This window comes from Aythya marila (genome assembly GCF_965140915.1).
Source record: "Aythya marila genome assembly, chromosome: 2".
Lineage (NCBI taxonomy): Eukaryota > Metazoa > Chordata > Aves > Anseriformes > Anatidae > Aythya > Aythya marila.
The window spans coordinates 129,338,061-129,365,586 of NC_139043.1; the positions used below are offsets into that span (position 1 = coordinate 129,338,061).

At 40.6% G+C, this 27,526-nt stretch overlaps 2 protein-coding genes across 6 annotated transcripts; one reads left to right on the top strand and one right to left on the bottom strand.

The window, feature by feature from the left end:
- Positions 1 to 114: 114 nt before the first annotated feature.
- On the bottom strand, positions 115 to 4,819 carry RBIS (ribosomal biogenesis factor). Its single transcript, XM_082753369.1, has 3 exons — positions 4,566 to 4,819; positions 1,616 to 1,732; positions 115 to 324 (listed from the first exon to the last, which is right to left on the bottom strand). Exons 1-3 carry the CDS (start codon positions 4,686 to 4,688, stop codon positions 256 to 258), a joined length of 309 nt encoding a protein of 102 aa, XP_082609495.1. The 5' UTR covers positions 4,689 to 4,819; the 3' UTR covers positions 115 to 255.
- Positions 4,820 to 4,914: 95 nt separating this feature from the next.
- LOC309874797 (carbonic anhydrase 13-like) lies at positions 4,915 to 27,292 on the top strand. Of its 5 annotated transcripts, none has more exons than XR_014316915.1 (11): positions 4,915 to 6,115; positions 11,718 to 11,915; positions 12,267 to 12,315; positions 13,021 to 13,046; positions 15,550 to 15,668; positions 18,604 to 18,699; positions 19,876 to 19,938; positions 20,875 to 21,030; positions 22,751 to 24,681; positions 25,257 to 25,381; positions 26,777 to 27,292. XR_014316915.1 is itself a non-coding variant. In XM_082753367.1 (9 exons), exons 1-9 carry the CDS (start codon positions 6,085 to 6,087, stop codon positions 22,862 to 22,864), a joined length of 852 nt encoding a protein of 283 aa, XP_082609493.1. In that variant the 5' UTR covers positions 4,915 to 6,084; the 3' UTR covers positions 22,865 to 25,230. The 5 variants fall into 5 exon arrangements, 2 of the variants coding, with proteins under 2 accessions (XP_082609493.1, XP_082609494.1); XR_014316917.1 differs by lacking the exon at positions 26,777 to 27,292 and adding an exon at positions 25,897 to 26,727; XR_014316916.1 differs by lacking the exon at positions 25,257 to 25,381.
- The last annotated feature ends 234 nt before the right edge of the window (positions 27,293 to 27,526 follow it).

Sequence of the window (27,526 nt, forward strand, 5' to 3'; positions counted from 1 at the left end):
GAAAAGTGAAGGATATCAACTTGAGTTATGCTTAATTGTTTCAGTGAACCAATTTTGTGAAGTGCCTTCTGTTTTAGCACTTTAAGTTTCTCACACTGACTTCTGACATTCCGCTTTCCTAGATGATAGGAAAGGTCTGTTTGTAGTTTGTATTAAAGTGTGCCAATACTTGTATATTAACAAGATTTTTTTTTAATAAAATTGTACAAACAAAGCCTGTGTGATCTTCAGTTCTTGGAACCCCTTTGTTATTCATTACAGCTGTGATAATAGGCTTGTGGCATCATCCACGTTTGCTGGTTCACCTTCTGGTTGTATAGAAACCTGAAAAAAAAAAGTTTCAGTGTCAAGTAGAAAGTGATTTACTGTTTGGAAAAAAGATACTACCTAGATGATGAGCTTGTCTTTATTATATTTAACTTAGGCTAATTTTGCAGTCATATAATTCAGTAATTTGGGGAACTACAGGCTTCACTACGCTTGATAGATAAGCAGGCAGTAGTTCATGCTGCCAGAGAAAGACAAAGCATCATGCCAGTAACGTACGTGGCCAAATGGAAGTAGGCACAGCTTTTAGTTCAGGGAATACTTTCACTAGCATAATTTTGAAACTGTGAAAAAAATGCTATTGCTTACAGCCCAAGTGATCAAATACCATGTTATGTCATGTAGAGCCCTGCTAGCATGGGAATAGTGGCACAGTCCAGGTTTGCAGCCATATGCAATAGCAAGCTAGCAGGACTAGGACCACTGGCACCAATGTCCTTGCTTGACCTCATACTGTGCTGGCAGCACCATCACCTGAGCTTCCTTCTCCCTTCAGCCTCTCCTTGAGGTTTTTGGCAATCATTCTATCACTTCCAGACAGAAACTTGATGACCCCAGGCAGAGTAAATGCTACTCATCTCCCGTCCAGTTCCCTCTTTATTTCCCCAACAGCCAGGACAGATTCACCTGTGTTCTTCATAATGGCCCATGGCCTTTTCTGTCCCCCAAGCCATGCCCGCAGCATCAGTAAGTATCAGCATAAGAAGATTTTGTAAAGAGAAGCTTAAATTCAGCGTAAGAAGCAGCCTGCCAGTATTTAGTTGGTTAGTTATTTCTTGTCAATGCTCAAAGCTGCATGCAGCCTTGTTAACTAGGCTGAGAGCAAGTAAAATGTTGTTTTGATCTGCAAGTGCTGCAGGCAAGAGTTGTAATACAGGAACTGGTGTTTCAGATATTGCTACTTCTCATAAGTAAATATAAAGAGACAGGTCTTGAGGGTTTGGAGCGGGAATTAACTTTTAAATGATGTTCTAGCTGTTTTTTAATAGATTAAAAAAATATTTATGTTGTGGAAGCACACTGCAGCTTAGTTGCCCACCTTCTCTATTGCCTTTAGTAGTTACATAGGACTTGAATATGCTAACCAGATTTCAGCATTAAAAAACAAACAAAACAACAACAACAACAAAAAAAAAAAAAAAAAAAAAAAAAAAACAGAAATTAATAAAGCTTGGTTTATAGCTAAAGCAACAGCAAGAATTGCCTGCAATTTTAGTGCCAGAATATAATGCTTTGAACACATACTGCCCTTCATTTCCCCCCTCAGATTTTTACAGACGGAAATTACCTGGTTATTCTTCTGAGGTTCCACTACAGGGCCTTTTGATAGCTGCTGTACCTCTTTCTGAATTTCAGTAAATGCTTTATTTATCTTGCTTACTTTGTCAGCATTTTCAATGTTTATCTGTAGGGAAGAAAAAAATTTACGTGTATTGGTATGTTAAACTGCAATTCCACTGACGTGAAATTTCACTTTTTTTTTTTTTTTAAACAATTGTTAAGCAGTCAGTATTAGTCTGGGGAAAAGTATCAATCTGCTGGAGGATAGGAAGGCCCTGCAGAGGGACCTGGACTGGATGGGTCAATGGGCAGAAGTTCAACATGGCTAAGTGCTGGGTCCTGCACTTTGGCCACAACAGCCCCATGCAGCACTACAGGCTTGGGGGAGAATGGCTGGAAAGCTGTGCAAAGGAAAAGGATCTGGGTGGGGGTGTTGCTCAACACTCGTCTGAACCTGAGCCAGCAGTATGCCCAGGTGGCCAAGAAGGCAAACAGCACCCTGGCTTGTATCAGGAATTGTGTGGCCAGGAAGACCAGGGAGGTGATCATGCCCCTGTACTCAGCTCTGGTGAGGCCGCACCTCAAGTACTGTGCTCAGTTTTGGACCCCTCACTACAAGAAGGATATCAAGGCCCTGGAACATGTCCAGAGAAGAGCTACGAAGCTGGAGAAAGGCCTGGAACACAAGTCCTATGAGGAACAGCTGAGGGAACTGGGGGTGTTTAGTCTGGAGAAGAGGAGGCACAGGGGAGACCTTACTGCTCTCTACAGCTACCTGAAAAGGTGTGAGGAGATGGGGGTTGGCCTCTTCTCATAGGTAACTAGTGATAGGACCAGAGGGAATGACCTCAAGTTGCACCAGGGCAGGTTTAGGTTGGAAATGAGGAGACATTTCTTCTCAGAAAGCGCAGTCAGGCATTGGAACAGGTTGCCCAAGGAGGTGTAGGATTCACTGTCCCTGGGGTTGTTCAATGAAAGGTTGGACGTGGTGCTTAGGGACATGGTTTAGTGGGTGATACTGGGGGTAGGGTGATGGTTGGACCAGATGATCCTGGAGGTCTTTTCCAACCTTAATAATTCTATGTTTCCAAGCATATCTTCCAAAATTGCTTTTTAGTATAAGTATTTCTGTACTTGAATTTGTCACCACCTAATTATCAAATCATGTACTACTAATGTAGTAATAAATCCAAAATTATTAAAGCAGTTGTACTTGCGCTGTTGGCAAAGGAGCCTGTACTGGCCCAGAACTAGGATACACACACAACAAAAGCCAGGTTGCAGCTGGGTCCTGCTACACAGCCTTCAGCTCCTCTTAGCTGGAGTTCCAGGAAGGGCTCCTTACTTCATTTGTAAATGACATTACCAGTTTGAATTTCTTTACCTAGTTTGCCTTTCAGCATCACGCCTCACATTCCTATTCATTCATACTGTTGTTCTGGCCAACACCATTTACCAAGTTTTGCTATGGTATTTAAGGAAATTTCCACAGCTGTAGCAGAACAGGACGCTTGCCTGGTCCCCAGACACCTCACTGATTACTACAAGCCCTCCTTTATAAGTTATTTCAGCAAAAAACGCTTTCTTTTGAACACCAAGAGCTAAGATGTGGGTGCACTGTGCAGTGCACCAGGGACAATAATCTGTGGTGGAAGAATAGGGCAGATGCTGGAGGCATGAACTCTTTCACCACTGCAGCAGAGTAAGATTCAGCTGATCTCAGCCCTGGCACGCATTACTTCTGAAGCACCACGCTTTGAACAGCATCTTTGCCTTATAATGGCATATTACATTGCAGATGTTCCAGAAGCATGCTCACGCATCTTAAGGCGATCCCAAATTTCAGGCTGCCTAGTGCTGTTCCAAAAGCTACCACGGTAATTCACCTCTCAGCAATACGCACAGGCAGAAGCAAACACATATTCCTTTTGCTTTTGAAGCTGCCGTCATTTCAGAGCACGTACACATTAACACTAACCCCATTTATTCCTAGGTGAGTGTCCAAAAGAATCATTATTAAGAAAGCAGGAGCATGAGGCTGATAAAAACAAGTCAATTCAGATTAGTAATTTAATTCATAATAACTTATAAAGTGACTTAAGAAATGCAGACAACTCCTAGGTCAAATTAGAGTGGATGGGGCTGTGGGCAACCCAATTAATAGAAGGCTGAGGTTTCCTGTAAGAGCCTGGTAGCATTTCCCAGTCAGTCGTAATGCCTGATATCCTAGGTACCCATGCAAGGACTCCTCTCTAGAAAGAGGCCCTGTAGGTAGGACATATGTTTATACCTAATGCTGTCTGGACAGTTACATGGGGCTTTAATCTATTACAGAATAAGCCTATTCTGAGCTTAATGGTAACTAAATCCCCAATGGCTCAATGAATTAAAGACCGCTTCAAACACACAGAATAAAATTTCACTCCCAACAAGCTGCTGACTTTCCATAAAGGCGTTTTTAAACCTGTTCCTCCCTTCGCTATGCAGAACCCTCCCAACTAAGCGGAGATCGGAAGCCAGCAACGTGAAATCCTCCTGGGGCTCCCTATTTCCAGAAGTTATTATGTTCCCGGCTGCCCGATCAACCCGTCAGGTGGCTTTGGTGGCTGAGATTTTTCTCCTGGAAAAATCCCAAAGGCCTTTTTGTTTTTTAGAGCTGCTGTTTAGGCCCGTCTGCCAGCAGGCTGCGGCTGCACGTGTCGGGAACGAGGAGCCGCCGGCTCGGTGTGGAGCTCACCGCGGCCAAAATGTCGGAACGGTCCCGGAACGGGGGAAAAGGAGGCTGTGGAGATCACCGGGTCCCAGCCCTGCCCAGCGGGTCGCCCAGAGCACGGCGCGCAGGACGGGGTGCGGGCAGCTCCAGAGGGGGAGGCTCCCAGCCCCGCCGTACCGAGGCGCACCCGCGTTCAGCCGAACCCCCCCCCGGGCTCGGTTCACGAAGCCCGCCCGCCGCTCACCTTCCTGAGCCCGGAGGTGACGCGCCGCGCCCGGCCCTTCCCGCGGGCCTTGCCGGCGCCGCCGCGGGCGATGCAGAAGACGCTCGGCGCCTTCGCCGCCTTCCGCGCCCGGCTCTTCCCCATCGCCCCCGCCGCGCAGAGGACGGGCGGCGCGCTGATGGCGTCACAGCGCGCGCGCCGGGGAAGCCCCGACGTCACGGCGCCGGGATTCCCCTCCCCGCCCCGCCCTCCGTAAAGCAGGGAGGCTGGGCAGCGGGGTGGGGCGGGGGTGCGATGGGATGCTGGGAAGTGGGATAAAGGGAAAATTAAAATAAAATAAAATAAAATAAAATAAAATAAAATAAAATAAAATAAAATAAAATAAAATAAAATAAAATAAAATAAAATAAAATAAAATAAAATAAAATAGGAAAAAAAGAAGATAAAAAGCAATAACAATTAAATAAAGTAATAAAATAAAGTAATAAAATAACTGAAGTAAAATAAAATGAAATAAAATGAGTGAAAAAAAAATTAAAAATGAAATGAAATAAGATGAAATAAAATAATAAAATAAAATAAAAAATAAAATAAGGAAAAAAATAAAAATAAAATAAAATAAAATAATGAAATAAAATAAAATAAAATAATGAAATAAAATAAAATAATGAAATAAAAAAATATGAAATCAAGCCTCTGTGACCCGGCAGGGCCCTCTCATGGGATCATCCCATGGGGCAGCCAGGTGGCAGAGGAGGCAGTGCCCAGGCCGGGCAGGGCTGGCCTTTCTGGGGAGGCTTGAGATGGAGCTCCCATGGCACCCCTGCAGGCTGCATGGCACCCAGCGGCAAGGCATTTTCATGAGTCCTGCTGGTGTTCTTCCTCCTGGTGCCTGCCTGCCTCTGTATGCAAGGGGGCTTCATGGTTTGCAGCTAGGCCCAAAGCATAAAGTAAGAAAGGAGAGAGCCTCATCATGTCTTCTGGAGAGAGGATGGGAAGATGGGTTCTGACAGACTGGTGTTCAGTTTGTTCGAACTGTTAGGGTGTCAGTTGAGCGTGTGAAACATTTATAGAGCTCCAGAAGCCTTTCCTACAACCATGATCTATCTACATCATGATTGCAGATAACCAGTGATAGGACAGGACGGAATGGCCTCAAATTGTGCCAGGGGAGGTTCAGGTTGGAAATGAGGAGACATTTCTGCTCAGAAAGAGCAGCCAGGCACTGGGACGGGTTGCCCATGGAGGTGGTGGAGTCACCGTCCCTGGGGGTGTTGAAGGAAAGGCTGGACGTGGTGCTTAGGGACGTGGGCTTAGGGGCCCCGGGCGAGGGGCGGGAGGGGCTGGGGCTGGGCTAAGCGGGCGCGGAAGCGCTGCGGGCCGCTTATCGGCGGCGGGGCATCGGGGCGTCGCCGCCCGGCGCCTTCAAAGCGGGCGGCGGTGCCGGCGAGGGCGCTGTTGCTGTCCTGTCCCGTCCCGTCTCGTCCCGACCCGTGTCGTGCCGTGCCGAGCCGCGCCGAGCCACCCCGAGGCCAGAGCCATGCTGCACTGGGGCTACGACGAGCACAACGGTAGGGGGGCGGCTGCGCGGAGCCCCCCGTCGGGGACAGGGGGGCTCCCGTCGGGGCGACCCCGGCCGTCGCGGGGGTCGGCTCCGCTCCCGGAGCTGTCTCGGGCAGCTCCGTGCGAGAGCTGCCGGCAGCTGGAGGTGCCGCCGGGGCTCCGCTCCGACGGGGCGGGCGGGATTTGGGGTGGGAGCGATGCGGGCAGCATCCCCTGCGAGCGAGAGGGCGGCGCGGGGCTGGAAGACCGGTGCTGGCCCCGTCCCCCCGGGGCTGCCGGTGCCTCGTCCGCTGGGGCAGCCGCGGGCTCGTGTTTTTGTTACCGGGTGTTTTCCGGACACACACCGGTCCGGGTCACCCCACCGGTGATGTCCCTCTCCCGTCCCGCGGTGGGAAGCATCGGGGTCGGTCGTCTGAGTGCGTAACTGCGCAGCAAGGAGGAGATAGATCCCTTTGGATCTTGGTTATTTCTTGGTTTCCTTCATCTTCTCGGCCTTTGAAGTCCCCAAATGGGCTCATCAGCAGGCATAAAGGCTTTTCCTCTGTTTTGCATGTAAGTCATGCAAACGCTGCTCCTGTGTGCAGACTGGCTCCCTGTTCATGCAGGCAGAAATAAGTAAAAGTGCTTCTGCAAGCTGGAGTCAGTTTGGATCACACACATGGAATAACTTGTGTTGTCTGTTTTATTACACAGAGAAATAAAACTCTGTGTCTAGTAAAAGGTGAAGAAGCATGTCTGTATTTACACATACTCGTGCACATAGGAGTACACTTTGTTGGTATCATCACATGGAGTCTGGAGCACTGTTCACACAAGTGCTGCTTTTCCTTCCTGGTCTTCTTGTTCAATCTGTTTTTGGATGGATGTATTTTTCCTGAAAAACTGGGTGGTGGTGGATGGCAGCGATGTTGCAACGATTAGCGTCTTATCTACCGTTGTGCAGCGTGCTCTGCCCCTCCCCTTAAGACGTAAATGGTTCTTGTTTTTTTCAAGTTTGTTTCTCCATGTGTTTTCCATGGGCTCTGTGGACTTCACCTGCAGGGTCCAGATAAGAAACCTGCTTTCCTTCCCTTATCCTAGCCCTCCTCCTTTGCTATCCTCAGCTTCTAGGAAGGGGAGGGCACCAGAGTTTCTATTGGTGTGGCCCTGGACCTTGAGGCCCCCTTTCTCCTGTACCAAACTCTGTTTACTGTGATAACTTATGTGGGGTGGAGTTTAGCTTTCTCTCTCTCCTCCTCCCTCGAAGACCCCAGCAGCTGCCAGGTGGGGAGCTTCCCATCAGTCTATCCACTTCCCTTCACCTCTCACAAGAGAATAATGGCGAGAGGCTTGACCCAACACTTGACTGCTCTTCCCTAGAATCTGTGTTATTTCTTAACTCTTTCTCATTTTATGTGTTTAGTTTATTGGTTTTGCTTGTTTCTTTTTTTTTTTTTTTTTTTTTTTTTGCTGAATAGTGGATGCATGAAATTGCTCTTAATCTTGAAAAATGTTGTTGCTCTGCATGGCCCCAAACAGTTTCCTTGGAACTAAGTTCAGTTTTTGCAACTGAGGAAGTAGCAGTGACTGAAATTAATTGAATTGCATGCAGCCATATATTCGGGTTGACTTTCTGAAGGGTTGGAAAGACACCTGCATCCATTCCGACTTCAGCATTTGGTACTTGCAATGATAAAAGCACTGTTTTTTAAACTGGGGAAAAACTCATTTGCCCCTTAGCAATAAGTGCAACGTAAATCATTTTGTGCATAAAGTAAGTTGTCAAATATTATAAATACCAGTCTGCCTTTATGGTATATCTGTGTAGAACAAGGGCTGACTGGTATGCACCGAATGAAATGTTCCTCACTGCTTTGAAGCATGTATTTCTGAAATGCTAAGAGGCATTATTTTATTTCTATGCAAAACTTTGCCTTTGTTTTCTTGCCTTTATTCTTACCTCACATTTTTGATGATGCTTGCATATAGAGGCATAATACTGAGATCTTGAAAGCTGGTTTTGGTGCAGCATCATCATGTGTGCTTTTCACAGCTGCTTGAGGTTGCAGTACAGGAGGGAACGCTCTCAACCATCTGCAGAAGCAGACCTCTTAGATAACCAGGAACTGCTTCAGTTAGAAGACAAATTGAGAATCAATTGCCTTATGTTTACTTCTTAATAAATTTAATAAATGGAGTTTAATAAATTTAAGTTTAATAAATTATATGGAAAGTATGTATATGTGTTGTGTTTAACTGCAAACATGTCTCTTGGTCTGTTACGACTCTAACACTGAGCTATTTTGTAAATAAAAAGAGACAAATTCCTTTTCTTTTCTCACCAAGACTAATTACATAGTTTTGATGTCTGCATTGGAAAACTCCACTTAATTTTACCCACTGTGAATTTTCGATTGTTCTTTCTAGAGCTAATATTTTTAGAAACTAATATGTAACCAAATTACTTGCAAGCCTAACTGTATAAGTGTAAGCATTTCATATATGACAAACTGGACAATGGATCCTCTTTAGAAATGAGGATGTGCTCCTGAAAAGATCAGACCATGTCAAACCAATAAACTTTCTTCATATAATACCAAACTGTCAATAATAATAATAATAATAATAATAATAATTAATAATAATAATTCACTTATGAAGTATGAAGTTTTATTTATGCAAGTATAGAGGCTCACTGAAACCAAACCGTATACTGCAATGCCTCCGCTAGGCTTGTTTCAAGTTAGTCCAGCCTTTTGAGGAAACTCATCGCCTTTAACTTCAGCTGGATAAAAGCACTGCAGTTAGGTGCTACAGTAAGCCGCATTTCCTGACAAATTCATAACTGCCTTCATTATGAGATCTGATTCATAAATTGATGTGTGCAATGCTGGTGACTGCCATAAGTCACGTATAAAGTGACAGAGCTGTACATCACATTAGGTAGTGGTGTCAGTAAAATAAAGTGTGCACAATAAAAGTATGCAATCTTCAGAGCAGATGGTCCAGGTTTTTGTCTTAAATCTTGGCTACAGTGGTTTTGATTGTTGAGAGTTACTATCTAGCCTCCTCTAGCAAAAGAGCATTTTTCTATCATCAAGAGGAAACTCCGTAAGTTCCTTTAGTAAATTAAAAACTGAACATCATGTCTGTTGTCTTCCAACAGTAGTGATTTGTTTTCTGACAGACATACACAGTGCTTGCTTTGGGATGGGGTCAGTAGTAATGAACAGAGACGCAATTTTCATAGCATAGGAAGAGTGGGATAATTGCAGGAGGGTTGCTGGTAGGTAATCTAGTAAGGAATACCACTTGATATAATTAGGTGGTACAAAATGAGCTTAAATTTCTTTTATTTTCCTGTATATTTTGCAAGGACAGTTTTCTGGCAGTCTTGTGTTTGTGACAGATTCTTAATCACCAAAGTAAAAACAGGGTTTTGGCTATCTGAGCTAAGGACAAGCACCAAAGCAAGTAAAAAGTCTTTTTACTTTATTGTGGAATGATTCAGAATCACACGCTACTCATATTATTTGCTGTATGCTAGGTATAGTTATTGCTGAGATGGAGCAATAGGACAAAGTAGTCAACCACATAAATATATTTGGCCTTTTCTCAGGTTAGGAATATCCTAAGCATTAAAGTTAAGTAGCAATAGGATTTTTCTAAGTACCTTGAATCTTAGCAGTTAGGTATGAATGATGGAGAGCGAATGCTTCTTCAATGAATAAAATTGTACATTGTATCTCTGACTAGAAAGTACTAGGATCTGAACAGAATTAAGATTATATCACATGCTAAACTATATTTAATTAAAATATTGTATGGCTTTGACCATCATTTGTGAAGTGTGAATTAAGTTTAAGCAACTTTATATTTCAAACCAGGAAGATTTGTATCTTCTGCCTTAGAAGTGGTTTGCCTAATGGGTTTAGTTAATGAAGTCATTAGCAAAATTACACTAACAAATTCAAGACCCAAAGCCCTTGTTTTACCTGGAAACATATCTGGTCTTTGTGAGCTACTCCTTCCCTCTTGCATTTTTTGGTGCTGTTCAGGGCCAGCCTGGCCATGCCCAGGTGGCTCTGCAGGCTGCTCCCCCTCGGCCCTCCCTGATTTACTGCAGGGCACCAGGGCTATTTTAGCACCTGCAAATTTCTGAGCTATGTTCACTCCTATTGAAGTCAAGGAAAGAAAGCTATCTGACTCCTTTTGATGTCAGGCTATTAATCACAGCATACTACATTCTACTCCTTTTTTTTTGTCATTGTGTTTATTGAAGTGATGAGACATCCAGCAAGATCCAAAGCAACAGGCTGGTTTTTAAACTGAGATCAGTTACCTTCCGTATAGGGAGCAATGAAGATTTCTGGGGGCGCAGATTTTACAAGCTCGTATTTAAGTTTTTCTAATATCTAGTCACTCTTAGTTATTATGCTTCTTACCTTTGATAAACCCAAGGGAAAAAAACAATTCCTATGCTCCTTATAATACTGAGAGGTCATTTGCTCTGCAAATTTTCTCCTCCCTTCCCCCTACCCTTTTTCTCCCTTCCATCTCCTTCCTCTCCTTCTTCAATCCCCCTCCATCCACACTTTTTCCCTCTTTTACCCCCCTTCTCCTTCCTTTAACCCTCTTTTGTCCCCCCTTTCCCCTTTTTCCATCTTTTCCCCCCCTTTTTCATGTTCTCTTCCCTTCTCTTGCCTGGACTACAGCTTGTTTGCCGCCTTTACCTGGTAGGACATATTCCCCAAGCAACACATTGTTCCCATTTTTTTTCTTTCCATATTTATTATTCAAGTATGCTTCAGCTATGGCACGTTTCCTATTTGAGTTGTCTGTGTGAAGTTCACTTCATACTTCTTATCTGTGAAGCTTTTCTTACTACTTCAGAATGATATTTGCCATTTTTTCTCACAACCCTGTTGCTGATTTACAAGACAATGCACACATGTACGTATGGAGACATTTTAGCGAGAGGATGGCCCCCTCTCTGCTGGTGTGACAGCTGGTTCGCAGGGCTGATGTGCTAGGAGGAGGTGATCAGTGGTCAGTGATGGTTTGGTTACAAGCACTGCCTTCAGGCCCCAGGATTGCCTGCACATCACCTTTTTGTCTTTTTTTGACGTCTCCCCGTCTCATTCAGCATAGTTGGCAGGAGGATATGTTCTCAAATCTTTTGCTGCCAGTGACTATGATGTAAAAACCCTTTGGGGTTGGGTGGACATTGGGTGGGTAAGAGGGAATCCCTAAAGACGTAATGAGAGGTGGTATCAGGCAAGAATGTCACATCGAAAATTTAGTGGCACACAGTGCCTGTTGCATACAGGATACTTGATTTGAAAGAACTCTTGCTGGATATGTCTTGTGCATAGCTGAGTTTTAGTTGTGTGTAATCAAAAACTGGCCTATTGCACATGGCCTTGTTTCAAGGCCAAATACATTTAGATACATTAGGCAAGGTAGGTGAAGGGGTCCCACAAGCTGCTGTGGCAAGGTAGCACAACAAAAGTAGCTGAATATCTTGAACTAGGGTTTTCTGATGCACACATTTTGAATTCCCAAGAAGGTAAATAAGAAAAATTCAAGCAGTCTGTTTTCTCATGAAGCTTCTCTTCCCATGCCTTGCAGGGCCTGCCCACTGGAAGGAGGTTTTTCCTGTCGCTAATGGAGACCGTCAGTCACCCATCGACATCAAAACTGAGGAAACCAAGTATGACCCCTCTCTCCGTCCTCTAAATCCCAATTACGACCCGGCCTCTGCTAAAATAATCCTCAACAACGGGCACTCCACCAGTGTTGAGTTTGATGACACCGTAAACAAATCAGGTTTGTTCCTTTCCTATTGCTCTATGTTTCCTTCCACCGTTTCCTGAATGTAGTACAGCCTGGGCCTGTCTCTCTGCCGGCTGTGACCTCCTCATAACCAGTAAGCTCTGCTCTTCCGGATGCGAGATTCCCTTTTCCCCAGACTTTCAGCATGTTGCAATGTGGGGACATAATTCCAGATGAGTACGAGGTTGCGTTTCTCAGGAAGCGCTAGGATGCCCTCTTCACACGGATGGTTTGATCCACCCCAAACAGCTAGATAGCGCCAGCACCCCTGTTTGAACAGTGTTTTGTACCATTTTTCAAATGCTGCTCTCTCACTGCAGATGAATCCTTTGTGTCTCATTACAGGTTCATTCCAACCGAATCGCTCAAGTCTCTTACCTGACTTTAGTTGCAGGTTTGGTTATATTTTTTTTTTTTCCTTTATAACCCATGCCTGGACTTCTTATGTCAGGAAAGAGCCAATACAGAACAAATGAAATACATCCCAAGTGATCTCTTTTCTTCTTTGAAAAGTGTCATTGTTCCAGTCTTTTATAGGAGTGTATATCTTCCCTTTTTGCAAACAGTAATTCTTATTTAGAAATTTTCTGGTTTAGTGTAGTCTTTGTAATGCCAGTGCCTTCATCTTTAAAAACGACTCTTGGATGGTAGGCGAGCTAGCACCCATCCGCTGAAACTGCATGAATGCAGTTTCTTGAAGCAATAAAATCCTTTTGTGGCTACATGAGGCTTAGCTGAGGATCCAAGCCGATGTCATGCATTCACAAGAAGCAGAGCCAGAGGGGAACTAATTCATGATCATCCTGTCCGTTAGTACTGAGGAACTATTGGTTTGTAGTGGCTATAGACATAGATGGAGACAACATCATACTTTGCTTTCCTGGACAGTCTTAGTTTAACTCTTAAATTTCCTGTTGATATTTGCAACACGGTGTTGCCTGAAAACCACCAGCTGACCGTCAGTGATCTAGTCTGACCTCGTGTGTCTCAGAGGCCAAGCGACTTCCCAGAATTAATCTCTGCTTCAAGTCTAGTAGGTGTGGGTGAACTAAAGCACATCTCTTACAAAAACATACAATCTTGATTTCAAAATTTCCAGCGATGACGAATCTACCACCACCTTTGGTAAGTTTTTCTAATTGTTAATTACCCTCACAATTAAATCAAAATCACACTTTATTTTTAGTGTGAGTTTAAATCCTTTAAATTCATTTTCTTAAACAAACAAACAAACAAACAAAAGGAACATGAGTACAGCAAGAACCTCTTCCTCTTTCTAACTCCATCCATGAAGTGATAGGTCCTGATCGTGTTTTTGTAGGCTTACATTGGTACCAAAGCAGTAGTAATGTGATCCTCTTCCTACTACTTTCCTCAGGCCATATATCCAAGGATAAAGCCCAAGTTACAATAAAGCTCTGGCAGCTGTTGATTAGATAATTAACAAATATAATCCCCAGTCATTTCCAGGAAACTCAATGTCTTCTATGTATGAAGGACATTCTTCAGCTGTACATGCATGGCTTTACATTTTGTCCATTTTCACTCATTGCTTATCAAAAGCAATCAAACAAACAAAGTCCTTCTGTAGCTGTAAACTGAATTATTCATTATTTTCCCTAATATTTGTCACTGACAAACTTTATCAGTAATGTTTTTGTTTTCTTTCAGGTCATTGATCAAAAAAACCTGAATTTTCTAGGGCCAAAATTTGGCCTCTGGGGCACCCTTGTGAAGTAAGCACTCCTGCCATATGGTAGTTTTATGAGAATAAAAAAAATAAAAACCAAAACCAAAGTACATTGTACAAAGTACAAAATACATTGAAATCTTTTAATACATTAGTAACTGAATTCAGTGTGAACTATTTCTTTACTTCAAGCAGCACTGAAGCTGGGCTGTCAGGCCTGTAATTGTTTGTGTAATTTTGTTTATCCTCTTTGGTACCACTTTAGCTCCATTCCCTTAAATTGGTTTATTAACATTTCAAATACCTCTTCTTCTAGCTCTTTTCAACTTTGAGATACTAATGTTTGCTTCAAATAGTTTCTGATTAACTTCTTCCTAAATTTCTGTTTGAATGGAAGATTTTTACCATCACTATATGATGTGACACAAAAACATCATCAGGCCATTTTCATATTTTTCAGCAGAAAATTTTCACTGTGTGCTGCTGATGTATTTCTGCATAATTATTTTTCCTCAGCCAGTTTGAACACCGATCTTTACGCATTTTTTAGGATCATTTGCCTGCAAGTTCTCAGTCCTTGAAATAAATAATTTGTTTTAGGAGTACCACTTCCCCATCCCCTTCATTCACTAGGTTTATAAGCTCTCTAAAAGTACGTTTTTGAGCTAAAGTTAAGAAGGTCAAATATTTTTGCCTCCAGTTCCTTTCCATTACCCAGGCTACTTGTGTCAGCAGATAGGCAAGTTAAGGAATTCTTTTTAACATTACTTGGTGGCATTTTGCTCCTATCAAAATTTAAGGTTTGGACTAAATCTAGAAGAGCTAAAAATGACTCTTTTCCTTCCCAGAGCTCTTAATTTAAAAGCCATCTGGTTGAACCTCCCATCTTTTCTCCTTAAAATCTCTATAATGAACCAGTAAAACATCTCATACTAATCTCCAGTCCCTCCAAGGAGGTTTGAATGGAGCAGGGAAAGTGGGGTGATCTGTTTTGCAATAAGTAAGGAATCTTTCTGAATCTGATTCATGTTCAAGTCTCTGTGCAGACTTGACAGGGATGGTTTGAGTCTGTCCAACCGATTAGAAAGAGATAAGCACTTATAGAATCAAAAGCCCACCCATATGGGTACTTAGTTGAAATAAATGGCTAAAGTGTCCATAATGTTGCACTTGTACAATGGATATATATTTGTGTTCAGTATACACTCCTGTTTTTCAGACTTCAGTCTTCTGTGACTGGATCTGGATGCAAAAGAAGGAAAGAGCCTTGAAAAATATTATAATCCAACTACTTTCCTCAAAATTTCAAGGAGGAGAAAAAATTATGTTCACATTTTATTTTTCTGATCCTCCCCTTTGTTCATAAAATCTCTATTTAAGCTTCATTTATCAGTTACTGATTAAGATCATCTGGTTCCAACCTCTCTGCCATGGGCAGGGACACCTCCCACCAGACCAGGTTGCCCAAAGCCCTATCCAGCCTGGCCCTGAACACCTCCAGGGATTGGACATCCACAGCCTTTCCGGTCAACCTGTTCCAGTGCTCACCACCCTCAGATCAAAGAATTTCTTCCCAATATCTAATCTAAATCTACCATTTATTTTTTGTTGTTGTTTAAAATCATTCCTCCTTGAAATATTTTCCCATCTTCTGAGAAATATCCAGTCCATAGCAAGACACACCTGGTGATAACCTAGTGGTAACTATTTAGTGGGCAGTAACCCACTAATCTACACATTAGTGCAATTTTGAAAGTCATATCCTAGACAATCAAGGATTCCTGTATAATACTTCAAAGAAAGGAGGGTCCATCCAAGACAGCTTTTGAGAAGAAACAGGGCAATATCTGAAGACCGAAGCCTGGTGTGAATTTAGAGGATGTGGGCAGCAGCTCCTGTTCCTGCAGTGAAACCTCTTTCTTGTGTTTGGGTTTGTAGTGCTGACCGGGGGGCCGCTCAGTGGGACCTACAGGCTGCGCCAGATTCACTTCCACTGGGGGTCCAACGATGAAGCTGGCTCTGAGCACGCGGTGGACGGGATGAAGTATGCAGCAGAGGTAAGGCTCTCAATGGAGTCATCTGTTCCTCTAAGCTTGTGACTAGCTTTCCATTGTGAGAATAATTTTGCCCCTCCTCTCCCCGCTTTTTCTTCTCCCCCCATTTTATCAAAAGACAAGCAGTCTTCCTGAAGTGTTTTGCGTTTGGTCCTTTCTGTCTCCTTCGGTGCCTTGGAGTAGTCCAAATGTCCACAAGTATTCAGTCTGGCAGTTTCTGATTCCTCTTTGCAAACAGAAGTAACAAGAAGTATTTTGATGGGACTGAGATCTTTTAACAGCATGTAGTTCAGACAGTGAAGAATTTTCTGGGGTTAAAAAGAAGTAAAAAAGAATATAAGCATAAATGCTAATGGAAAAATAAAAGGCTTGTAGTACTAAAGAAGAAAAAAAAAGTTGAAATGTATGCACAGTATGATCAGATTTTGCTGGAAATGCTATGAGACAGTGGTCAGAAAAAAAAATAATCATTTTTCTAACACTAATGGGGAAAAGTGACATTTGCAGTGTTTAAAGGCTTATGTTTTCCACAGGAACCAGGTGAGATGGAATATAAAGAATTAATAGAGGTGCTTTAAAACCATTAAGTGCCAAAACCAAATTTCTAGCTGAGAAAATATATATATGTATACCATCTAAGAAACCAAATGGAAGGAGAAAATATCTGTGAATTTCTAGCCAGTCTAAAAAGCTTTCCGTTACCTGGTGGTTGGGTAACCCTCCACAAGAAGCTCTCTTGAAGTTATTTTGGCTTTGGGATAAGAAACCCAGAATTCAGACCAAGGCTTCTGACCACTGTTCACACAAAAGAAAATACCTCAGAGAGAGAAGTGAAGATGGTTTCATTGTTCACCTTCATGTGGAAGAAGTGTAAGATTTCAAGAAAAAACATCAACCATATTGAAGAAAGTAGCATACAGGTAAAGAAGACTTCAAGGTTCAGCCCCTTGAACCCAACGGGAAGCAGAAGGCATCCATGACTCCATTCTTTGTGGCAACGTATGGTCTGATCAAGGTCTCCTCTCAAGCTGCAGTGACAGAGCGGTGGTAAGATGGTATATATTCCTTAAAAGAGAAGTCACAAGCCATTGAGAATGGGGCTGTACCCAAAAGTGTTTCACAGCTCTTGTTTCTTTTGAATTTGGGGGGGGTTGGTTTGGGGTTTTTGGCAAAGTGATGAGGGAGTGGGAGGGGGCCTCATTTAGTTGTGGGAATTTTGCTTTTTGTTCTTTGTTGCTTTTTTTTGCTTTTTTAAAATACACAATAAAGTCAATTCTGACTGAGAGTATCTGTTTCCTTTCTGTGTATGTAAAAATGTTATCATTCAAAAGTTGTTCAACATAGTTTCTTTGAATCTATAATGATGAGTGGTGCAGGCGCTGAGCTCCAGGATAGCAGTGCACCCAGGAATGATTTAATGGATTCTGTTCTCCTCCTGGTTTAATTAATTATAATTGTAGCAACTTTCCTTCATGGATTCTGAAGCTGTGAGCCAGCATGTGTTTCATTGTGTGCATATGTGTATTATTGATTTCAGTGGGATTCCTTACTTGAAAGTAGTGTCTTGGCCATTGAGAGCCAAGCGCTCAGCAAACACCCCGTTACATGCTGTAACACCAAGGAACAGCTCTGTGCTACGGATATGGTAAACTGAAACTCACAGAGGCTAGGCAAAGACTGAGATGTGGAGTCAAAATCTTCACTTTCCTAGGCCTGTATTTCAACCATGTAGTTATGTTGTATCCCATACAAATACTTTATTTAAATGCCAGCTTTCCTAAACTGCTCTTACTTGGGGGTTTTAAAGTGTTGTATTTCAAATGCAAGCCTTTTTTTCAGGGGTTCATCCCAGCTTAGGTCATCAGTGGAGTTGCTGTTTAGCACTCCTAAGGAGTAAAGTTCAAAGTCTGAAAAGATGGTCATCAGTTTTGGAAAAAATGTCCTGCTTCTGAGCCTCTATTTCCTTATTTTAAAACTGCAGGTAATTAAAATTTACTAATCCACTGAGGATTTGTGAGAGGAATTAACATTTGTGAAGTACTTAATCTTAAACTCTGTGTGAGTGTTTGTGCTCTCTTCAGTTCAGCAGTTGGACTATTGCTCAAGGCTGGGATGTCGTAGTGCTTCCTGAGCTCTCAGCATGGAGCATGGGCAGGATTTAGGAAACCTGGCTTAGCAGAAGAGACCAAAGTGGTATGGGGGCAGACCTCATGATCTTTGCCTTTCTCCACCTGGCTAGAAGACAGGTAGCAAGTCATCTACACCCCATCTTGCAGTAAGGTGTCTTCGCCTAAGAAACTGCTGTAGGACAGTTCTGGAAAAATACATGTTGGAAATGCAAATGCTCGCCTGAGCATATCAAGCCACTTTTAAGTTGCTAGTTACTAGTAATCATAGAAAAAAACATTTGCCAAAGATGAAATTTTGATTGTCATCTTAACACAGGAAAAGATGTCAGTGCAAGTTTAATGCATCTTCCGTTGCCCATTTGCTAGCTATTTATGTGGCTGATTTTCTGAAAACTTAATTAAGAAAAAAAAGAGCAAAATACTAATGCCATGTTCATGTTTTTCAATCACTTCTTAAAATCATCTGTACTAGAAATAGGTTTAAAATCTTAGCTTTAGTTACATAACCATGGGATGTCTTGCCTTAGCCTCTCTATTCACAACCTGTGGATCCAACAGCGGTTTGTCAGACACAGTGCTGTGCTGATTGTTGCTAAATTTTGAATAATTCCCACCACTGGCAATGCTTGTTGCCATTTTCGTGAACTATATGATTACCAATTTCAATAAATACTTGCAATTAGAAAACTGAATGGCTCTGAATACAAATAAGAAAAGTAGAGTGTTAACGCCATAAAAAGTTCTAGTATTAATTTATGACTCTTTCAGTTCAGCTAGAGTTGATGCTGTCTGTGCCTCTTGCTTTTCAGCTTCACGTGGTTCACTGGAACGCAGAAAAATATTCCAGTTTTGTTGAGGCAGCTCGTCAGTCAGATGGATTGGCAGTCATGGCTGTATTTCTGAAGGTAAGAAAAATATACTTCAGCCCCCAAATAAATCTGCAATATGAACCCAAAGGCATAACAGTGATGGTGTAATTATTGCAAAAGAAATGTTTGTTCTGTATGGGCATTTAATTGTAGTGTTTCCTTCATAATACATGAAGTATTATTTACTTGCAATATAGAAAGCTGTACTTCCTTTAATATTAAAAATAGATTAATAGATTTTCAGGACAGTGAGACTCTTCAGTTGGCCTCGTCTTCCCTCCTGTACAATGTAAGATGTAGAACATAATTTAGCTGCCTCTATCTAGATCACAGTAACTTGTGCTTGCCTAACATGTTTCTTTAAAAGGGTGATCTAATTTGGTTTGGATGCCTCGTTAAACACTTTTTTCTGCACTGATAGTTTCTTCTGAATAATAATTAAATGAACAAAATTAAAATAAAATGGAGAATTTCCTTCTGATTGTTATATACATCTTTGCCTCCTGCACATATTCTGAGATGAAATTCAAACCTTCCAACAGCTTCATTGGCCTCTGTATGAAGAAACAGATGGAAAAGGCACACTATCCACAACAAAGGATAGGGTTTTCATAAAATCCATGGTTTCTGCCTGGTGACTTCAGTTTCCTGGGGACAGGTAGTCCTGTGGGGCAGCTAGTGCAGGTGCTGTGGTGAAGGCAGTGATCAATTACATGCAGCAGCAGTTGCAAAGAACTGCTGTAGTAACTCTGTCTTTCCTTGAATCATTATAATGTAAACTGGAAGGTTTCACTAGATATCTTAGCACACAATTTCTGCTCAGCATGCATAACAATGTTTCTAAATTTCTTGCTGTTTTAAGTAATTCCAACTTCTGATAAAAGCCTGAAACCTTAAAGTTTCTCCATATAGAACATTATAAAAAATCTTTAATGTCCCTGCATTGTAATGTTCGTAAGTCTTTTGTAGCTTAAATAGTTACTATGATTGGACAGAGGTAAATACTGTCAGCAAGGGAGTGTGGATCTTCTCTGCATCCAGTCTCTAAGAGTCAGCTAGTCAAAGCCTCATTCTTGCAAAATCCATCAGATCTCACAGTCACTTAAACAAAGCCATATGAAACTGTTTCAGTATGTTTGCTTTCTGATCATTTATTTTTGCAATTTTTCTCCATAGCTCAAGCATTCCTTTTTTATCTCCCTTGTTTAATAGATTGGTGAATGCAACCCTCAGCTGAAGAAAATTACTGACCGCCTGGACACAATCAGAATCAAGGTGAACAAGTGCTTCTAAAGCACTCCTGCTTTAGATGGTTGCTTTAGTTTTGTTTTTGGTAACCTGGCTGCTAATCCCTTCAACTTCAAGTTCCCTACACCTTGCTTTCATAGCTATTCATATCTAACTCTGACTTGGGACAGTTTAGGAAACTTCTTGCTAAGTAAATTGAAAACCAGTAAACAAAAAATATTTTTATACAGTCAGAGATCAGAAGGAAAGGCACAGAATGTAGTCTTTGACCAACCCATTGCTGTGAGAATATTAACAGGAAAGGAATATGCGTCATGGGAAGCTGTGAAAAAGGAGGAAGGAAAAGTTTCCTCCTGTATTTTGCTGAGGTACAGGGTGAGAAATAAGCTATTGTTTGTGATAAAGAAATCAACCAGGCTCGCAGCATCACATTTCATACTGGCATCTCTGGCCTAGTAGCCCAAATAGGGGGAAGTAGTAGTAAGCCTGGGAAGAGTGAGTGGGGGATAACACAGTAACCTGTGGGGTTATTATGCTAGTGCCAAAAAGAGCACATTGGATGTCTAACATTTTCTCACCTCTTCCTCAAAACTTCATCCTGCAATCATTTGCAGCTATGGCGATTCTGTGCTAACGTGACTTCTTTGATGGTGTCCTGCTAGCATCAAAGACCCAGGCAGCAAAGCTGTCACAGAAGTAGAACCTCATCTAAAGGGCATTCCCTCACATGCTGTGATCATCCAGGATGCAGTCAGCCCACCCCATAATGGTGAAGCTCTGCCCCTTTGGCATGATTTATCTTGGGCTCTTGCTTTTAGATATTACTAGTGTTTGTTTTTGTTTGTTTGTTTGTTTGTTTGTTTTTAATTGTTAATGATTGTAAGGCACCAATGATCTTGCAAAAGAAGTAATTTGCTAAATATATTTAGTCTAGAACCACAACGATCTTCTTTTAATTTCCAGGGTAAAAGAGCACTATTCACAAACTTCGATCCTAGTTGTCTGCTTCCCAAATCCCTGGACTACTGGACTTACTTTGGCTCTCTCACCGTTCCACCTCTTCTTGAAAGTGTCATCTGGATTGTTCTGAGAGAGCCCATAAGTGTTTGTTCCGAACAGGTGCAATTTGTTTTCTAACTGCTATAGATATTTGCTTTTCTATAAGAACATATTTTGTGCAGACCTTAACATTGCATACATGTATCTTGTCAAATTTTCAAAGGACAAAATGTGTCTATCAAATTTATCGTGACTTCTTGTTGCCTTTCTTTGTGTATCAGCTATTGATTATCCATTTTTAAAAACGAACCAATATATATATATATATATATATATATATATATATATATATATATATATATATAACATTTATATATATAAATGTTGCAACAGTGACACCCAGTGGACTGATAATCTTCGCTTTGTTTCTCCCAGTGGAGAGATGCTGAAGTGTATCAGAGTACAGCAACTTTTAATATTGGAAGCTGATAAGTACATCACCTGTGATATGATCCATATGCTGGTCTCACTGTAAATCTCAGGATTTTTGCACCACAGCATTTGTCAAGTTCATGGTCAATATTACAAATACTTCAGTAAAATTCAATACGTTAGGCCATATAGTCAGCAAAACTGGTGATGTTTGCACAAGATCTTGAAATAGTTCACTGAAAGGGACTCTTGTTAGTCATGCAATCAGACCTCAAATTCTGTTTTTAACTGATTTTAAATTATGTATTCAGTCAGTGCTTCCATTTTTCTCATCTGTAGGTTTGAAAAGTTGCATCAAGATATGAATTTCCCAAATACAATCCATTGTTCAGGTCAAAAGGTTCTTACTTGGGCTAATCTAAAATTAATATACTCTAAAATATTGAGCATTATATGCATACACCCATGTGTAACTGCTTCAGAGGACACAGTATTGGAAAGGATGCAAAATACAGTTATTCTTTACTATTTCACAAATAGTAGCTATATCTTATGCATTAAAGTGTAAATGTGCTATATTCATATAAATATAAGCCTGCATAGAGTTAAAAATATTTTTTTTTACTAATGTTTGCCATTGTGATTCATACCATGACTCATACTGTTTGGCCATTTATTTTTATTTCTCAAATGTGTATTTCTTTGGGACTTTATAGTTTACTTGTCACTTTTTGGTGCACTTTTCAGATTGAAAGAAGTGAATAATAAATTTTAAGTTTTTAGGAACTTACAATGAGCCGAAGTGACATAGAATTATGAATATTAGCTGTAGAGGGGGGTAGAGGAAGATAAGATTAACCCTTTTTGCCCTTAATGCAGTTAAGATGCAATGTGCCATAAAACTCTGTGCACTATTAAAATGAAATTATTTTTGTGCTATCCTGCCCTTGGTAATGAAGAAATAAAGTAAGCTGGTGTATAGAAAAAGGAAGTATTGGAAATATTAGAAATTAGACAAAATACTAACTTCAGATCCTAATTCAGATTCCCATTTCCCAGGGTTTAGACATGGAATTCTGACCTGGGTTTCTCCTGAGATCAGATTAAGAAGAAAAGCTTATGCCTAGATGGAAATAACTGCCTGTTCTGTCTTCACTATAGGAAACAAATAATCCTTACATGTTACTCTTCATTCTGACATGTATCTCAGGTGATTTTCTTGTGAGTCATTGTTGTACATTTATGAGGACAGAAAAGGTGGAATTGCCATTCCACACATGCCATAGAAAAATACAGTTCAATTTTTCCCAGTGTAAAAAATGTGAGAAGTATCTTTAGTTTTTACTGCATGTTTTTTCATCAGTGTGAGCATGAGGGCTTCCTATTGAACCTTCTCTCTTAATTGCAGCTGGCCAAATTCCGCAGCCTCCTGAGCACTGCTGAAGATGAGGTCGCTTGCTGCTTGCTGCGAAACTATCGGCCTCCCCAGCCTCTAAAGGGACGAGAAGTCAGAAGAAATTGAAGGAGAAAAGCAAGAATGGGCCACCTCTGAAACCAAAGGCTGAATTAATTTTGATAGTTATATACTTTGTGATTTTTTTTTTGTGAGTTGTTATAACAAATAGGTGTTGTTTAATTATTGGTTACTATGCAGTCATTTCTCACAGACAAGCATGTCCTGAGTTTCTGTAGTTTCATCAATGATGTCAGCAGGTCCGAATGTGTTTGTGTGCATGGATATGGGAGCATAGAGGTACAGTGTTACATGCACAGAGGGTTATCATAAGGGTTAGATGTGGTGAAGGAGTTGTGTAGAATTTGCCACCACATTAGGATGGCATATCACTAAGAGGATCCCTTGTATTAAAGCATGTTCTGGGATTATTCTTGTGGTATCTAACATAACATTTAGCTTCTCTATAAGACTTTGTACTGTAGTTCTCATAGGAAAAACATTTCAAGGCTGACATAATTTCATTGCTGACTTCTGTGATATCATACCAAACTTCCTACAAAGAGCAGCAGTGACTAACAGCATTTAGGTAAAACATATCTGTATGATTCTTTTGTTCTGACTGCTTCAGAGCAGTTATGATGTACTGATCAAACATTTAAAAAAAAAAAAAAGTGAGGATTTGGTGTATTGTGGGATCATGTCAGATGGATTAGGTATTAGTGAATTCTGCCACATATAGTGGTGAAAATGTCCTTAACCTTGAAAAATGCAAGGTGGAAGGTCACAGAGGGATCTGTCAGTTCATGCCTAAATCCAGTCTGTTGCATCTATGATGAACTATAAGGGACTGTAGCAATATATCCATGTAGCATCAAACTCCTACTATTTCAGCGAGTACTCAGGAGACTGGGACAGCTCTCACTTTAGACTGATTCACACAAGACACCGTGAGTTGTGCCTGGAGCACAGCATTACTTGGGTACATAGCATCTCCTAGGTACCTGCTGACGTTCTGCTGACATAGCAGAACTTGGGTGGTTGCATTTCTATTCCGAGACCAAAGATAGCATCTAGAGCCAGCCAAAGAAATCAGAATCAAGACAATATCTAGTAAAAGATGAGTCTGTAGTAGCAACTTGAAATGTCTGTCATTATGGATTGACTTGAGCCTGTGTTTCTCTCAGGAGCTTTTGTTATTTGAATGTAATTATTCGTTTCAAGCCAAACTTATTTTTATTATTTTTAATGAACTTGCTGTAGGATGTAGCTTAGTATAGGTAGATTACCTTAAGATTGTGAGAATTAAATAATGAAAACCAGTAGTACCAGAGAGAGGTGGAAGGTGGTTTCATGGACAGGGACTGTCACCACTCTGTGTAGTACCTTCGACCTCATCTTCCATGACTGCTCTCCATTAATTTTTTGTTTTGTTTGTTTTGTTTTGTTTTTGTTTTTACATAGGTTTTATATGCTGTGCCTCTTGCCAGGTCTTTTTATTTTAGATGGACAAATATGAGGGAAATTACTGACAGAATTTACTTTATATACCTTCTTTTAACTGAATAAAATAGATAGTCATAGATATTTTAGCTTAGTTGAAGATAGGTTGATTTTTTTTTTTTTTTGTCCTCTCCTACCCAGAATACAGGTACTATTGATGCAAGGTCTCTCAGTGCCTTCTGAATGTTTTCTGAAGGAATGAACACAGATTGACTAGGGGAAAAGTAAAAGGCATTTGGCAGCAACAGATACAAGTATTAACCAAAAGGGAAAAACCTGCCAGCACTTTTTGTTTCCTGGCATGGGGAGAAGAATGCAGCTGAAAGGACCCCAGGCTGCTACTTTCTGAATAAGGATGTCTGCAAGGTGTGAATGGAGACAGTGTGAGTGTGCTGTGTGTTTTCACACCCTTTTTTAGATTTAGTGTTGGATCTGATATATTTTGCCAATCATGTAAGTAGCTGCAGAAAATGAATAAAATGTTTATAAATTGCATTAAGATTATAAAATTTATTTGCCTGAGAAGATAAAGTAACAAGGCTACTGCTTCATATCAGAAGCCAAACTTTTACATGTTTTTTATGTATTTAAAAAACAGTGGAGTTGACCAGTGGTTTGATATTTATGAGGATTTTATCAAAATTAAAAAAAAAAAAATAAAAAATGAATGTGTCTTGTATTTTCTAACAAGGACATTAAAGTTTTACTGAGCAGCCTGCAGTTTTTTAACAGTAGATCTAGTTTTGGAAAATACCTAGAAAATGTCATCCCTCCTTTGAAATCTATCTTTGGGCAGTCTAGCGTTAGGTATCTTTTTATGTTCCAAGTAAAGTATCTTTGGCATTGTTAAGACATTCAGTCAATTATACTTCTAACTATTTATATAGAGTTATGCAAATAAGTTTTAGAAGACATTATTCATGGTAATTCTAATGTGGGGATGCTATTTTTGCATTAGGCTGACATAGCACAGTTTTACGTCTGGGCTGAAAGCTGGTGACATTTGAAAAGACAAGAAATTCTCAATTGACTGAAATCCATTGGGAACAGCTTCCCGGATTATCCTTCTACTGTGACTGACAGGTCAGACCTAGTCCTAGCACTGAGCACACTGAGCATACTGGGTTGCATCCCCAGTCACTAACTCAACAGTCAACCTGTAGTACTGAGTCTACCAGACTACTAGCTGTGTGCTCCCAGGGAGCCAAGTCTCAAGTGTGGGTTCTATGCTATTGTAACATGATTTTAGAGCAGACAATGCTAAAATATGTCATGGCCCCTGACCCCCCACTTCCTCCCCCAACTGCAGATCTCTTTGATCAACTAGTTACCCTCTGACACACTTGGATCCTTTATATGAAGAACAATGCAATGCTCAATGACCAAAAAAACATATAGGGCATTTGCTGAAAAGAGTGTCTGTCAAGAGTTGTATACAGCTGGATGACTGGCCACCCATAAACTTATTCTCAGAATTAAATAAATTGTAGTAGATCCTTGGGGTCAACTCTGCTGTTTTTGGCACAGGAGGGAAGCAGTGCACTCCGCTGTTTATAGTCTTTGCAAGTCATGCTCATAATGTCTTTCACATTACACAGGCAGAGTTTAACAACAGCCGATATTTTTCTTTATATTGAAGTAAAAACCTGGGAAGTATGCTGTCTTTCCTTCTGAAGAACAGGGGCCTGAAGATGAAGTAGTTTGCTGCCATACACCTACTTGTTTTGTCCCTCTCCATTGTGTTAACAAACAGGTCTTTGCTGGCCTTCCAGATATGAACTAGGACCTAAAAGAATTCAAAGAATCAATTGTGGGAAAAAAAAAAAAATATATATATATATATATATATATAATAAAAAGTCTTCCAGGTATTTGATTTTAAAATAATTTTACTGAAGTAGAACATGGGATATGAATAAAGTAATGTAATAGAAATGGATATATAATACATTTTTAATAGACTTAATAGAAAGGAAAGCCAGGATCCAGATTCTTGTAAACTTTTAGCTAAGTATGAAGCAGACCACTAGAGATGAACCTTGCCTTCAGATGTTAAAAGTTGCAAACAATTGAGGGACCTATGGCAAGTTGCAGCATTTGTATAAGTGCCAAAAGAATGCTGCTCTAGAGCAGTTTGTTTCTTTTATGATGTATTAAATAGTATAAAAAAGCATTGTGGCAATCATCCCACAAAAATCTGGTAGAATTTTATTTCGTACAACTCTCTGCATTAAGATCATCTGCTTGTTTTTCATATTAAGTCTTTCCACTGTTTGTACAGATCTAACCTAGCAGAGTTTTGGTCTATGACTCAATTTCTTAGATACTGTCAAGTCCATACTTTTTATTCATGAAGTTCTTCCTTTATGAAAAGATGGCCTTTTCTGGATGTCTGCAATTTTGGTGAGACAGGTGATAACACTGCAGTGTATAAATAAAATGTTTCTAAATTAGTATTGTGTTTCCAATTTCCATCAGCCTCACCATCATTCATGAAGAGTAAAAGGTTTCACTGTGGTGAACCATTTCCATGTGTGATCTTTGTTGACTTCATTTGTGCAGCAGAGTTTGGAGACAGTAGACTTCTCTGAAAGGAGTGTGCCTGACTCTCTTAGGAAAAAGAAGATTCCACATAACAGAATTGACATGCTGCAGAGACAATTCCTGTGTCAACTCTATTTTATCAAATTTCACCCACATACTTGTGTAGATACATTTGAATAATTCAGAAACGATCCTGACATTTCTGTTTTTCAAATGTAAATCATACGGGTCACATGGAACAAAAAGATGAAATGCACTTTTTGTGAAGATCTGATTTAGATTTTTTACTGTGTCTCTGATTTGAAAATATTTTGAATAAAGCACCACGCCAACATTTTGCTTTTTATTTTTCTCTTGTTTACAATTGCATAAACAGACTGAAATATGTTCTCAATTAAATTAAAAACAAAACAAAGCAACAACAACAAAAAACACTTTGGCCTTTTTGAGGAAAACAAGGCACTACAGCATCCTTGCTGATCAAAACTTTTTTTTTTTTTTTTCAGAGAGTCTGGTTTTTGATTTCTGTTTTCCTTTTGTCCTATTCAAACTCCAGCTTCTCATATATTTTTTGATTTCATGAGTAAAACGTTTACCTGGAAATCACTAATGGTATAAACATACAAACATACAAACTTACATTTCAAAATTGTTTTAAAATTCCCATTGTAATACCAAAAAACA

What these genes read in the sequence shown, in the direction of transcription:
- RBIS (XM_082753369.1), bottom strand. Translation starts at nt 4,688, where the DNA reads ATGGGGAAGAGCCGGGCGCGGAAGGCGGCGAAGGCGCCGAGCGTCTTC. An exon ending in TCACCTCCGGGCTCAGGAAG is followed by an intron (nt 1,733 to 4,565) that starts GTGAGCGGCGGG and finishes TCTTCCCTACAG; the next exon opens with ATAAACATTGAAAATGCTGA. An exon ending in AACCTCAGAAGAATAACCAG is followed by an intron (nt 325 to 1,615) that starts GTAATTTCCGTC and finishes TTTTTTTTTCAG; the next exon opens with GTTTCTATACAACCAGAAGG.
- LOC309874797 (XM_082753367.1), top strand. Translation starts at nt 6,085, where the DNA reads ATGCTGCACTGGGGCTACGACGAGCACAACG. An exon ending in TTACCTGACTTTAGTTGCAG is followed by an intron (nt 12,316 to 13,020) that starts GTTTGGTTATAT and finishes CAAAATTTCCAG; the next exon opens with CGATGACGAATCTACCACCA. An exon ending in TCATGGCTGTATTTCTGAAG is followed by an intron (nt 18,700 to 19,875) that starts GTAAGAAAAATA and finishes CTTGTTTAATAG; the next exon opens with ATTGGTGAATGCAACCCTCA.